The sequence below is a fragment of the Typha latifolia genome, chromosome 4, assembly GCF_019914945.1.
Source record: "Typha latifolia isolate L0001 chromosome 4, TyphaL0001v2, whole genome shotgun sequence".
Taxonomy (NCBI): domain Eukaryota; kingdom Viridiplantae; phylum Streptophyta; class Magnoliopsida; order Poales; family Typhaceae; genus Typha; species Typha latifolia.
In genome coordinates, this window is record NC_133089.1 from 8,144,485 (window position 1) to 8,160,038 (window position 15,554).

Sequence of the window (15,554 nt, forward strand, 5' to 3'; positions counted from 1 at the left end):
GCATATCCACTCAAACTCCTTCCGGTGAGCTCAAACTATTATTGATTGAGTTAGCTTAGTCAACATAGCCTGAAAGTCCTCGTACTAGGTTAGACCGAATCGAGCACAAATCACATTCGCAAAAGTCCTACCAAGACTTGAATGGTTGAGTCCGCTCTATCGACTGGTACCACCTAATCTCCATGCCCTCCAAGTGGAATGAGGCTAGCTAGACCTTCTAGTGGTTGGGCATACATGATACGTAAAAAATTGCTCCGTTAGATAGGCCTAGTCTAGTGGGTCTTCTCTAAAAAATTTTAGGAAATCAAGCTTAACAGTCCTATCTTGTATCCCAAAATGTGGTATGTCATCACGGGCGAAGTGACCTAGGGGTCGAGGATGGCCTTGTGGGTTATAGGCCCACGGCTTTGGCTTATGTTGCCCCTGGGCTGCACGTGGGTTCGGCTCAGTTTGATGATGCATGCTTATCGATTCATTCCACCATTCTTCCTTAGGCTCGTATTCGTGCTCGGGGTCTAGTTCATGGGTTCCAAATAGGTTTGCACAAGGTGATCGAACCGGTTCGCGAAAATTTGGCCTGCCTCAAAAATTGTGCGATCATGTCCTTCATTCCAATAACCTAACCCTAACCCTAAGGCTGAATTAGAATTCGGCCTAGGGGTGCTGCCATAGGGTGCATGGGGGGTAGCAACGGCTGGGTTCGATCGAGGCTCACCGGTAGTCAACCCTTAGCTAGTCCTCGTGGTAGTGGAGGGTCGAACTCGAGGTCAGGCTCGAGATGGTGCAATGACAGCCAAGGGTGGTGGTGGATGGCTGTATTATAGCGTGGCTGCTAAAGGTAGGAGGTGGCTAGGGTTTGAAAAGTTATGATCTACGGCTATGATTTGCTCTTAGAAAAGATAAAGTGATCTAATAGTTAGATAAAAGATAAAGACGAAAATAATAATTGGCTAAATTCAGATTTCTTCTAATGATAATTATCAACACATGTCCACCCCTATTTATAGGAGTAAAATTCCTAGTAGATGGAATCCACATGCAAATTATCCGATTTATTTTAAATTTAAAATAATAAGATAAAGTTAAATAACTAATTTGACCCGATTCGACTTAACCAATATGGTCTGATCGTAAAAAAAAAAGTGCATTGAGAGATCTGAAATAAAATATTTCTATCTTCGTAAACTTTTATTTGAATACTTTGTCTCCTCTGGTTTAGACTATGTGAAACTCTTAATTTTTTCATTGAAATTACTAAAGAAAATATAAATTATCATAAAACCATTGATATTAATAATTTGATTGTTTGAGTAAATATAAAACTTCTACTCATATTTTGTAAATGATTAAATTTTTTTCTTACATAATAATATATTTAAATGGAATCATACGGTAATAGCTAGAAATTTGAAGAATAAAATAGGGTGAATAAATTCAATGGAAAGAGAAAGCCAATTCTAACAGGGAAATTTTCTCAGTTAATTTGAAATTTTATTTCGTACCTTCTGTATTATTTTGTAGTTGAAAAATTAAGTTCATATAGTCTAGACGCTGTAATTTTAGGCCAAGTTTGTAATTTTAGGCCAAATTTGTAATTTTAGGCCAAATATCTACTAGGACACTGCGCCTACTAATATATACAGATATACTCGCACACTAGCAGAGTAGCAGAACAAGAAACGATGGCAACGACGGCCTCCCCCAAACCTGAGACAGATTCCGATGCCGAGGATTGGAACGAAAGACCTAATCCTTCGAACCTTTCTGTCGATTCTAACCCTAACCCTAATCCTATCGACCCCATCGTTGCGGCGCCTGTTGTGTGCCTACTAAGGTTCGCTGGGGATTCGGCAGCCGGAGCCTTCGTCGGTTCCATCTTCGGTTATGGTGCGGTTCCTCTTCCCTTTCCATTTTTCCACTAATCTTTCTTTTTATTCGATGGGTTCTGATTCATAATCCATTCCGGGAGCAATTGCTAATTAGTTCAACATATTTGTTTGTTATTTTAATTTTTATAGAGTTTATTTCTTCTTCTTGGTTTATCCGCCTCAGAATTTGTCTTGCTGCTTCCCTTGTTTCTCTTCCATGGGAAGATATTTGCTGCGCGTAAGATGTTTGTACAATTGCCCAATAAATAAGAGTTGCATTTCTAGATGTGCATTCTCGTTGAGGTCAAGTGCGTTGCTATTTATAGAGAAAGGCAGCTAAAAGCCCCATATATTGTGCAATTAACTTCTTAAGTTTGGTTATTTGATTCCTGGCGTTTGTATTTATGCTGGTATATGTTCAAATTCATCTGGAGTAGATGTATTTTTGTAGGATCCATTTTTTAACCTTTTAAATTAGTAAATAGAAAATGTAGATATTGCGATCTTGTCTATGCTGTAGTATGACTATACTCTTTTACCCTAAGAACAATCGGTCATAGATAGCAATAATTTGAACTGTACCTTATCAAATATCTCGGAAAACAAAGTAGCAATCCTCTTTTACAGATAATTGATGAATTCTGTATTAGTATATATGGATGTATTACCTTGCATATATCATCTAAATCATGGAAAACAAAATGATGCATCTAAAATATTAATTATCTGGATATTGGATCTCTCTGGCAATATGTTTTCTGGATGTAAGATGTTTGTTTAATTGCCTGCTAAAACAGAGAATTGTATCTCTAGGTGTTACATCACTCATTATAATAAAGGTCAAGTGGATTGTCATAAGAATCTTCTCCAACTGTTATTAGCCCCGTCAGGTGTACCTAGGTGTCGGGAACATTTTATCTTCTTAATTGATTTTTTTAACAATAGATCAAGGTGCTGCTCTCAAATATCCATAAAGGATCAATTTTCATTTTCTAATTCTATATTTTTTGATTAAGATTATTTGAATTATGAAAAACTTCTCTTTTTTGACCCATTCACTGTTATAATGATTCCAAGCTGCTCAAAATATGTAACCATGTGATTAATAGTCTTCAATTTGTGGGATATGTGATGCTGAGGTGAGACGAACCAAAACAACCCAGGATCAACTATCTCGGTCTAGGCGTTCGAAAGCTCGATGTTGGATCCGAATCAAACTTGTATCTTTAGATGTTTTCTTGCTTTAAGACTCTTTGAATTGCTTTAGGACTTTTGGAATTACTTTAGGACATGGGTTAGTCTATAAATACATGTCTAGGCAACCTATTTTGATTATGCATTAATTATTTAGTTGAAGACTTATCTCTCTAGTCTCTATCTTCCTCTAACCCTCTAGAACTTTATTTCTTTGCTAAGTTTTCTCGTCTAATTTCTAGATATCCTTTATCTAGTTTCCCCCCTCGTCCCTGAGGCCAACCCCCTTCTCCCTCTTTGTCCCTTCACCCTCACAACAACTCATTACATCCCTCGCCTAAGAAGCACAAACACGGATACGAGACACGGATACGACACGATACGGACAGGGGGATACGACAAATCTTAAAAAAACAGGGCACGATACGTTTAGGACACGGCAAAATAAATAAATAAAAGCATTATATATATTATCGATACGTTTAAAGAAATATTTTTCTAAACTTATAGTATAAATACACAAGCATGCATAAATTATTCATGAGATAAAAACAAAACGTATACAATACAACAAAGCCAAAAATGATAATGCTAATATGTGATAATACAATTCTATATTATAAGAATAAATATCTAACTACCTGAGAATAAATAACTAACTACCATTATTTAACTACAGTGGATGGCATAGGCGAATCTGTGATTTTACAATAATTTGCATTAATATTAATTTTCTTGTATGTACTAACTTGTAATTGTTGCATTATATTTCTATAGCATATGTAGGAATTTCCTAAAATTGATAATTTATGTTATCAACTTTTATAGTATATGATAAATCTTATGTCCAAAAAGTTTTTCAAGAGTGTCAAAGTGTCTAAGGAGTGTCCGAATTTATTCTATAATTTTTTAAATATAGGATATGTCGTAGAAGTATCCGACACGTGTCCAATGAGTGTCCGACAAGTATCGGTGTCCGACAAGTGTCGGACACGGACACGGCATGCTATTTGAAGTGTCTGTGTTTCATAGTCCCTCGCACATCTTTCGCAATCTACCATCATCTACCACATAACCTTTACCACAGGTTATCATCTTCATATCCACGTTTTTCACGAAAACCGCCACCACCATCATCTTCCTCTCGTTCTTCTCATCGATTTCGACTATTTACACATCCAAATCCACCATCAGAATCAAAAGTTACGGCCTACCCTAATTGTAGAACATTTAGTTCCAGATTGACGTTGCATACTCAGACCCTTATTTGTATCGTTTGCTATCAGAGATGGGTGAACCTTAGGCAACTTCGGATCATCAAATATGGTGAACACAAGATTGAGAAAGAATGCAAAAGAAATAATTCGCATGGAGGGCGACATGACCGCTGCAAATCAAGATGAAATATGTTGGAGATCGGAGGATACTTCGATAACAAATAGCCTCAATGAAACCTCTCCTACATTGTTGGAAACATTGATGTAGCAATAATTCTTATGACACAAAGAAATGCGAAGGCGACGCAAGTAATGGCCCAAAGGCATATGGAGGTGACGCAAGAGTTGGCGCAAAAACAGATGAGATGATGTGCTTTTAAAAGAGATCTGGTTGATTGGTTATATCGTGCGAAGCAATTCTTTAACTTTTAAAAGATGCCGGAGAATCAAAAAGTTTTGCTTGTAAGCTTTCATCTACATTTGTAGTGAGTCACCACCGCATCGAAACTTGGATTGGTAGAAATCCTTTAGTTTTGGCCTTACTAATCGGTTTGGGGCAGTGGGCTCTGAAGATTTCGATGCTCTTCTTACTAAGATGGTTGGTACGGGACAAACTCCTTGATTGCAGATTTGAGAAGAACAAGTAACAAAAGTAGCCAAACTCGGAGAATCTACTAACCAAAGTGTTAGAATCAACTAACAAACACTCAATATATGAAAATTCTCAAAATATTCATAAACTAATAAAATGAGGATTACATGCCTTTATATAGGCAAAGCAAAGCAAAAGACAAAAATAGCCCTATAAGGCTAGTCAAAATCTTCGTTAAGCCATAGGGTCATGGATGCAGCCCTTTTGTGCCTACGAGAATAAATGTGGCGAATAGCGATGTCCATACCAACTCTCAGTTGAGTGGGGGTGTGAACGACTCTGATAGTACTCCAAGATGTCAGGGTCAAATTGTTGTAACTTCTTGTGAGTGATCCATGTATAATTAGACTCTGGTCGACCTTGCCAATGAACTAGAAAATGGTGAACCCCTCTTTCTGTAGTAGATTGTTATGTCCTCCTTTGGTGAAGATGAGTTTCCATACGAATCAATAATTTAAACAAAAATCAGCAAGGAACTTGTTAAGGTAACTGGGATCGATCTAATTGTTGGATTGATTTGAGATTTGAATCTCTCTAAGTTAAGAATCCAGCGCAACTGGAATCACGACGATCGGATGAGTAGATCGAAAGTTATATATGAAGTAGTGACCGAAGGTCAAGAAATAGCAGGATGGACATGGAATACGTGGTTAGGATTATGGAAGATGATTATAGTATAGTGGATGGATTAGTGCTTGGAACTGGATGGGAGAGAAGGGAGCTTCCAGGTATGGCTGGTCGCTAGAGAGAGAAGAGAGAAGCGACTGAGGATTAACTTCGGCCGTAGAAGAGAACTTGGGTTGGATACCAGGGGGGAAGGAGGAGGGAGAAAATGGCTTAAGCCTAGATGAAAACTAATTCCAATATTAAATAATCAATAGAGGCTGGTTTTTCACATAAAGGCTAGCCAAACATCTAAAAATTCTAAACAAATTTTATTACAACTCAATTTAACCCTAAACTAGTCCTATTACAACTCAACTTTTACGGCGTGCGTTCGAATGCACCTCGATCGCGTTTGAATGGCCAAAATGTGTTCTCTATATGTGCGAACATGAATTAGGCATTTGCACGCAGTCTATTTGCGTTCGAATGCACCTGCTAGAAACTATTTTATTTTTCTAAAACATAAATAGAAATTGATACAAATTGAAGCGATTTTACTATGCGCTAAATGAAGAACCGCAACATAGATGTTATTGGATCATTTAAAAATAACATCTATCTTTTCTTGTAGTGTGGATGTGGTCGCCTTGTCAAATGTTGTCTATTAATCATCTCGTAGTTTAACGTGAGAGTGTAAGCCTGATCCAAGGAGATAACTTTCTAAAAAACTAACTCTCTCTGAATGTCATCATTAAAGCCACGCCTAAAATGACTCAGCGTCATCCTCTCATCTTCCACAACATTACACCTCAACATATACTCCTCAAATTGGGAGACATAATTGCTCATGTACCTATTCTCTTGTCTAAAATTATTTCATTGATCCAAAAGGTTATTAAGATAAGAGTGGCAATTATTTTTTTAAAATTTTTATTTCATTTCATGCAAATGAATGATTGGAGGTTGATTTCATCGCACTAAGATTTGCTCAATACTTTGCCAAAACAATTTGGCTCGATCAGCTAGTTTCATTTGGCAAATCTAACCAAAACAATTTGGCTCGACCGAGTAGTTTCATTTGGGCAAATCTAACTCTTTGGTTTTCTCATACTACCCAAAGAAGTGGTCCATCTCACAGAGTTGGTTAGTAAACAAAGTAGAATTTAAACGAACGTTAAAAGTGAAGACATCAACTTAATGTTCTTTATAAGTTGATTTTTGTGGTTTTGAAATTCTCTAAAAGCAGCATTGATTCTAAACTCTCTGTTATTGTGAAGATCAAATGCATTTTCACAATAATTTTGCCCGAGGAGTTCTCTTTCATGATAAGGATAGTATGGGGCTTGTCGATGGGTGTCAACATTAGGAACGGTACGTCTAGCATTGGTGTTAGATGCACGAATGTCACTCTTGTTCTCATATTGTTCATGACTCATCTCAATAGCCTCAAGGCATGCATTGAAGTTGTCCAATCTAGTTGTAATATTTTCAACAGACTCTTGTAAAATATACAAAAATCTTTCATTGCATTAGATTCCATAACACACTAGGATAGTATGTTAGAGACTACCCTACCACTACGAAGGTTTATGTAATGTGTTTTCATTAGTAAGGAAACAAATGCAATAAATGAATAATGAAATGCAAATATGAAGATCACAACGAACAATAAGAGAGTAATAGATAGAATAACTAACAACCACTTGTAAAGTTTTCAATAAAAGCTAGTCAAATTTAGTAGAAAATTGCAAATCAGTAATACACGCTCTTGAGATCGAGATGATGACTTTAGATATATCAAAATTTTCTCTAACCTATCTAATTCTACCATTAATATTAATTATTTTGATTTGAATAAGTAATATTAGTAGTTAGGCAAGGCAGGCGTAGGCATTTGTGTTAATGAAATATATATAAGTTATGATCCACACTAAAAGAAAGATAGTTGCTATTTATAAATTAATAGATAACATTAAAACAAGGATGGATGTTATCGTATTTCATAAATTCACTGAAAGGTGGCTGCAGTGACAGTGGTGGAATCAGTCTGACAGCAGCAATAGTGACATTGGTGGTGGCGGCGGCAGCGGCAGTGGCATGCGACAGATGGTAGTGGAGGAAGCTACAGTGATGACTGTCTCTGCCACTGACACCACATGGCGCGACGAGGTCAAAGAAGACGGTGGTGGAGGCGGTAGAGGTTGCAGGGAAGAAATGGCGGCCGTGATGCAAGTGGTGGAGGTTAACAAAGGTCACAGGAAGCGGTGATGAAGCGACGAAGACGATAGACTACGGAAGGCTTTGCTTTGGAGGTGGGGTGGTGCGGCGGAGCGGTGGACATGGCGGTTGCAGCAGTATTAGTGTTGGAGGTGACGGTGGCGAGAAGAAAGGCGACAACAGTGCTGATCGTAGCAGTAGGGGTTAACAAACAACAGTTGTCGAGGTGGTGGTGCTAGCTGTTTGATGAGGATCTTGATGAGTCAATGGTGGCAAAGAGTCTAACGGAGTGGTGTCGGGTGGGGTGATGGTAGTGAAGGTGATGGTAGTATGTGAAGGGACACCATCGAAAGGTGAAAGTTATGGGGAGGAGCATTTATCCCGAGTGGTAGGGCTGATGCTGCTTATGCAGTTATGCCTCATAAATTTTAAATTATTTTATATTTTTATTTTTATTTTTGTTTATGTTTTTTAGTTGCAGAGTTAAAATATCAATGACTCTAAAAGAGAAGTCATATGATACCGACATTGGGTGGCAACATTGCAGCATTATTGGGCAAGATAAAATACGTGTACACTGATGTGTGAAGAGGAAGAGATGAGAAGAAGCATTGGTGGTAACTTTCAGAGATCTAGATCAGTTAATATACGAGGAGAGAGAATATTGGGGCAGTTAATATACACAGAAATATACATAGAGAAGAGGAAGAGATGAGAAAAAGCACTGGTGGTAACTTTCAGAGATCTAGATCAGTTAATATACGAGGAGAGAGAATATGGGGGCAGCAGTTCTACCCATAGGACTCCTAGTGTTACAGCAAAGTTTGAAAATATTGGACCAATGAATACATATCTTCAGAAAAAAGGGGTCGTACACAAACTTCCATCAAGACGGCTCTCAAAAGAATTAAAAATGCAAATAAACACATTGGTAGGGCTATCTTTAAATTTTTCTTTTACAACCATATTCCTTTCAATGTAGCTAATAGTCCTTACTATCACACTATGGTGGATGCTATACAATTAGTAGGGTCTGGTGTTCCGCCTCCTAGTTCAAATGATATTGCTACTAAATATCTTGACTTAGAGGTAGATGAACTTCGTACTTACATTGAGACATTTAAACGATATTTGAATGAATTTGGTTGTACACTGATGTGTGATAGGTGGAGTACACAAAACAGAAGAAGTATAATTAATTTTTTATTGTACTCTCGCATGGGGATAATATTTTTGAAGTCTGTGGATGCTACTGCTCATTTCAAAAATGCAGATTATATTTGTCAGTTGATGGATGAGATGGTACAAGAAATCGGTGAAAAAAGAGTAGTCCAAATAGTTACTGATGATGAGATAAATTATAAAGTTGCTAGAAATTTACTAATAATTAAAATATCTCATTTATATTGGACGCCATGTGCTACACATTGTATTGATATGATGTTAGAGGATATTGCAAAAAAGCTTAAAATTGACATGGTCATATGTGAAGGTCAGAGGTTAATAAATTTTATATATAACCATGGTTAGGTTCTTAATTTACTCAGGTAGATGATTGGTGGTAAAGAGATCATCAGACCCGGGGTCACTAGATTTGCCACTCACTTTTTAGCCTTGAAGAGCATCATGCGCTATAAGGATGATATTATGCGGATGTTTACATCACATAAATGGTCTATAAAAATTAAGAATATGAAACCTAAAAATAAATTCTTTAGGTGAAACTTTGGAAAATATGGCTCTTGGAAATGCATTTTGGGATAATATTACAATTGCCACCGTAGTATTTGAGCCTCTTGTCAAAGTATTAAGACTTGTAGACAGTGATGACAAGTCTGAGATGGATTTTTTATATGAGGCAATGGACATAGCTAAAGAATTAATAAAAAAATGTAGGCTAAAGTTATAGAAAGTGGAAGATGATTTATTCTAGATGGAACAAACAACTACATAGTGATATACACGCTGCTAGTAGGCATGATTTTAAGTTTTAATTTACTAATTTATTTTTATTTATGAATATTTAAAAATTTGAATGCTTACAAATTTTAAATTTCTACGGGGTATTTTCTTAATCCAAGATTTAATTATCTAAATATGTCAATAATGATAGTGAAGTTTTGTTGGGGGGTTAGAAAGGTAATCAACAAGCTTGAGCCCGATATTCATAAACAAATCCTTTGCGATAAAGAAGTGAGTTATGATTCAATTAAATAATTTTATTATTATTTATTTCAAGTTTTAACTTTCAATTTAATCAATAAGCTAATAATATATTTCTGATTTTAGATGGAGAGATATATATTGAACACTCCAGCTAAATGGTTGTCTATCTATGGATGGGAGGAGGCACCAAATCTGACGCTAATAGCAAAAAAAATTTTAAGTCAAATTGTCTTCATCACAGTGTAAAAGAAATTGGACTATTTTTTCTTTAATCCACACAAAAACCACGCAACCGGTTGACAATGGAAAGATAAAAAAAAATTAGTTTTTGTCATTATAATATAAGATTGAGGGAGATAAATTTAAGAAGAAAGGCAGAAAATGAACAACTGATTGATTTAAATCATGTTTTTGATGAAGAAGACCCTTGACTCCATGAATAAGAGAAATAGAGGACAGATTATTAAATGACAGAGATAACCCATGGTTAGATGAAATATTGGGAGAGACCACGATGAGGGCAGAGGCTGGTACGAGTCATTCAGTAGCGAGAGATAATATACGTACTAGTACCAGTCATGGTCCTGATGATACATATGGTAGTGAGATCGTTCCATTTACATTTATTGAGAAAAGTCAAGGAAGTATAAGGAGTGAAGACAGAGAAACTGAGGATATATATACATATCAGTGACGTCGTCATGAGATGCCTTTTGTTTCTATGATTATGGTACATCGAATATTTATTGTTTGGAGCCATCACAAGATCCATATGCTAGTTATTATCCTCAGTATTCTCAGGCACAAGATTCAAATGCTGGTTATTATTCTCCTCAAATGCAAGTCACACAATAAGATCCATACAATATGACTAGTATGATGGAATCACTTTTTGGAGCATTAGGTCCCATACATTAATATTTACAAACTTATGGTAATTATGATGATGAAGACTATAGAAATTTACGAGAACCAGCTCGGTATTCATCAAAGTTTTAAATTTTGAGTAAGTTAATACATTTTTTAAGTTTTTAGACTTCATGTGTGAGTAATTTTTGTTTTCTTATTTTTTTTTTCATTTTTTCTAAATTTTTCTGCATTTTTAAATGATATTTAGAATTTTATATAATTAAAAAATAGTTCAATCTGATACAAACGGCCAATACGGCCGATACATATCGTTTTTCTAGACGGCCGATACCGATCCTGATCCCGATACTGGGAACCTTGAACCAAACCGGTCTTTCTTATCTTTTTCGGATTAGCCCTTCGTTTTGCCATAGATAGATTTTGAATCTCGAGAAACCTTGAATACGAAAATTATGGATCAAGATGTCGCCGATTTTATCGATGTGGTTTCATAATATTCGAAAACTTCATGAATATCTTCTGAATATTTTTCTGAAACTACATAAAGCTAATTTTAGCTAATTAAATAAAGTTCCAACCTACTAAGACTAACTAAACTATAAAAGCAGATAAAATAAATAGACTCAATCAATTGAGCCCAATGTTCTTTTGATATTATCTGAGCTAACCCGGTTCGCATCACACTGTAAGAGGCTACAATTGTGGGATTTTGTAGGTTGACTGCCATGGTGGATGGTGCCTATTGCTGTCTGCTCATGGCGGCGATAGTAGGCTACGATTGCAATGGGCCAAATAGTCAGCTCATATTGGCTTCACTTTTCAAGCAATTTGTGCTAATATCTTATATCTTGTATTTGTTAGATAATTACTTATTTAGAATTATTTGCTTGTCGGTGGTAGGTAATGATCATATAGTCGTAATTGATCATATTATGTCCATAGGATAATTGAAGATACAGTTGATATAAAATATCTTTTTAAAACATCTTTTATTCTTTTATATCTTTCAAATGCTAAACTGCATATGCATCAACATACCACCAAGTGCTATGTGGTGAGTTGACTGCCTGCATACCCTGACCGCGGTTTAGAACATTAAAACCAGGTGGTACCTGTTAATTTGATGATTGGTCAGTGAGAATTCACAAGTCCACTTTTCAAGTGTAGCACATGTCTTGGCAGTTATGATTTGTAATCATCATTAACAGGATGCACTTTTATATAGAATATAGAGGAGGGAGTACATAAACATGGAGTAGTCCATTTCATACATCAATGTTATCATAACCTATCTGTGTTGATTGTCAAATTTTTACTTAGTGATCTACTGAGCTGTAAATTTTATCCTAGCATTGATGTCATGTCAGCTTTTCATCTTCTAGCTGTTGCATAGTGAGCCATAGCGATCATGTAATTTGCTCGTTACCCCTATATTGCTGGCTGTTCAAGTTCTTTTTAACTGCAAGCTTACTTTCATTATTCCTCTTGTTATCCAGTATATTCCTTCTCTTTTACTACATTTCTATTTTCAATCAAGTTAAACCATTCTGCAGAGGTAACCTGGCCCATTCTCATTAACACAACTATAACAGTATTCAACAATGACCAATTTGGCTCGGTTACAACTATAACAATAATATTGTTAATATATTATACATTTTTATTCTCATAATATATCTTTTTTTCAAGCAGTTACTTTTATTTTTGTGTACCATGATTCTGCTAGTAAGGCCACAGGAAAATGAGGCAAAGTACACCTTTATTAATTTATTGTTTTATCTAACATTCATGGGATACTTTTATGACAGAAGTTCACAATCATATCTTCTTTTGGTTATATATGATTCTTAAGTATGCATTTTTCTCTTAAGATGTAATCTGAATCACTTTTTTGGTAGATTAGAGCATTTGCAGTGATGAAAGATCAAGTTTCATATTGAGTTCTTGATGTGTTACCAGGTAAAGGTTTGGTGAGCAAGAAAGGTTTTAAGGGCTCCTTTGCTGATGCAGGATCTTCTGCTAAGGTAATATATGCTTACATTGTGTATACATATACACAATTACACAAATATAGATATATAATTCATGTGGATATTTTCATCTAGAAGTTCTATTTTTATTGTTTGACTTCATTTATCTGTCTTGTTCTGGAGCATGCATTATGGTTCTCCTTTGTGTTCGTTTAATAACAAATTCATAGTTTCACTTGTTTCTTTTATCAGACTTTTGCAGTTCTGTCTGGAGTTCATAGTTTGGTTGTCTGCTTCTTGAAGAGATTGCGAGGAAAAGATGATGGTAAGTCATCAATATTGTCTTTCTTTCTCTTTCCAGCAGGTCTTTTAAATATAGGCTACTTCTGATAAACATTCTCCGTGTGCTTGAAGTCATCAATGCAGGTGTAGCTGGTTGCTGCACGGGCCTTGCTTTGAGCTTTCCAGGTAAAATTACATCAAACAATAAAAGTTCGCAACTGAAAATTCATTGCGGAATGAACAGTTTTGTTGCTAGAAGTAGACACTCTGAATTGCTTCATGCTAGTCCATTAGGTTGTTTGGCCCACCGTTGTTTCTTTGACATTCCCTTCCTTATCCTGCTTCCACATACATTTTATTTGTCTGTGTGATGCTGCGTAAAAGACAGTATTGAGTCACACAACACCCTACCAATAAAAATGGTTGCAGCCGTGAAGTTGGAAAGAATGGTTGCAGCATGTTACTCTAGCTATTTTGGGTCATAATATTCCTTTTTTTTTTTTAATTCATAATTTCAGATTATTATTCCTAATCTTTAGTTTGTGGATCATTAATGTTTATATATTGAAGCATCAATATCATAAAGCTTTATTGCCAGTGACTAGTAGCCAGTCATGCATTTTTTCAAATGTACGGTTGGTTATTTAAGATTTTAAGACAAGAGATGTTCTTATTTCTCAACAGGGGCACCACAGGCTCTACTTCAAAGTTGTCTGACCTTTGGAGCATTTTCATTTATCATGGAAGGGCTCAACAAACGGCAGCCTGCATTGGCACTCCCCCGTGATTCTGGCAGTTGGAGTGTAAGAGGACAGCAGAGCATTCTTCCTCCTTTCACCCTGCCTCTACCTCATGATATGATGGAGGGCTTTTCTTCCTTCTGCAAATCCTTATCCAAGCCGAAAACCACTACTCCCTTTTAATTTCAGATCTGTCGGAATGTGCACACACACCTTTTCTTGCTCTTCTACTTTTACTCATCTTGTCAATTTTGTGGTATAGAAACAGAAGCTCTATTTTTCTGCATTTCTCTAATCGATTATATGTTGGTTATATCGTGGTATTGGTGTTGGAAATTCGTTTTTTCTGTACAGCGTTCCTAAATGCTGAGATGAACTTTTTATGCTAGAATTGAGTCTAATGGTGTTCCTTTCCAAAAGTCTGCATTAGAAAGCATAAATACTTACTCCGTAGATGCTTTTCTGATACATATTGAATAAGTCCTTAAAATAGTCAGCTTCTCTTGTGGATATTCTTGGGTATTTTTTATATTTTTATTAATGAGTCAAATTAAAGAAGACTATTATTTTATATTTCTTATCGGGTCTATAAAGGTTCTCTTTGTTAAAAGCATTGACTTCGATTGTCTGTTCATATTACAATGGTTAATATTTTGTAATTTGTTGACTGAATTTACTTTTCTATTTTCCATCTTAGTTAATAATACACTGAAGGTACTGGACATTTTGTTATGATTGGTAGTTCTCTCAATAGATAAATAGGTCTCATTACACAAACTATAATAGTATAATAATGTATAATTTCTCAATTGAAAAATACAAGTACTCAACTACACTAATATATCCGTACTACATAGTTTAAATATACCAAATCATTACTTTCTAAGATGTATTGTATTAGTATTCATGCTTCACATATGGAATTATATGTATAGTTATAATGTTAGGTCAAGATGCACTTTTGCCTCCCAACGGACATTCCATTGTTTGTGCATGTTACGCTTTCAGATGTATCTATATTCCTCTGTTGATGAACATAGCTGTGTGATGATGTTATAGTGGTGGTCGTTTATAAAACAAATCATCTCAATGATTTTGTCACTGCTGATCCTTCAGATTACTTGCAGAGTTAACATGCACAGTTGGAAGTGGATCATGTATGTTGAGACTCTTGGGGATCTTGTGGTCTCCATTGCATTGAAAAAGAAGTAACTTTCCTAGGAAGCAAACCTTTGTGGAAGTGCCCCCTTTTTTACGGTTTGGATTCGACTATCTCATTAGATCAGCCTAACTAGAGATATTATTGATAGATTGCACCATTCCAATAGTTCTTTTGGCTCTCAAGTAAAGGGTTCTCAATCTACTTGATGTCTCATCACTTAGCAGTTTACCGTGGGCTGTCGTTTCTTTTCCCTTTTGTTTAATCTTTTACCTACTAATGCACAACTTTTGTTTCAATTTCTTATCCTTTGGCTGCGAGAGAAAAGAAATGCTTTGTTCCTTGGCTCGAAAGAAATGATTTACCAATATTTTTTCTGAACCTCACGTTTTCTATGCTTCTTTACAGCAGTGCTTTGTTCTTTGGCTCGATTTGCATGTAACTATTGGTACACATGCATAAAGAAATGTGCGTATAATTTACATAAGTGATGCACACAAATTTTTCAATAATTTCAACATGTACCTTAGCTAATATAAAAGCACACAGTTTGTGTAATCCGTGTATAATTTATATTAGTGATGCGCACAGACTTTTTCACTATTTTCAATAT

The 15,554-nt window shown here is 35.7% G+C and overlaps 1 protein-coding gene across 1 annotated transcript; it reads left to right on the forward strand.

The window, feature by feature from the left end:
• The first annotated feature begins 1,644 nt into the window (after positions 1-1,644).
• Positions 1,645-14,201, forward strand: LOC140785607 (chloroplastic import inner membrane translocase subunit TIM22-2-like). Its single transcript, XM_073133531.1, has 5 exons — positions 1,645-1,887; positions 12,750-12,814; positions 13,013-13,085; positions 13,175-13,228; positions 13,727-14,201. The coding sequence occupies exons 1-5, from the start codon at positions 1,683-1,685 to the stop codon at positions 13,963-13,965; spliced, it is 636 nt and encodes a 211-aa protein (XP_072989632.1). The 5' UTR covers positions 1,645-1,682; the 3' UTR covers positions 13,966-14,201.
• The last annotated feature ends 1,353 nt before the right edge of the window (positions 14,202-15,554 follow it).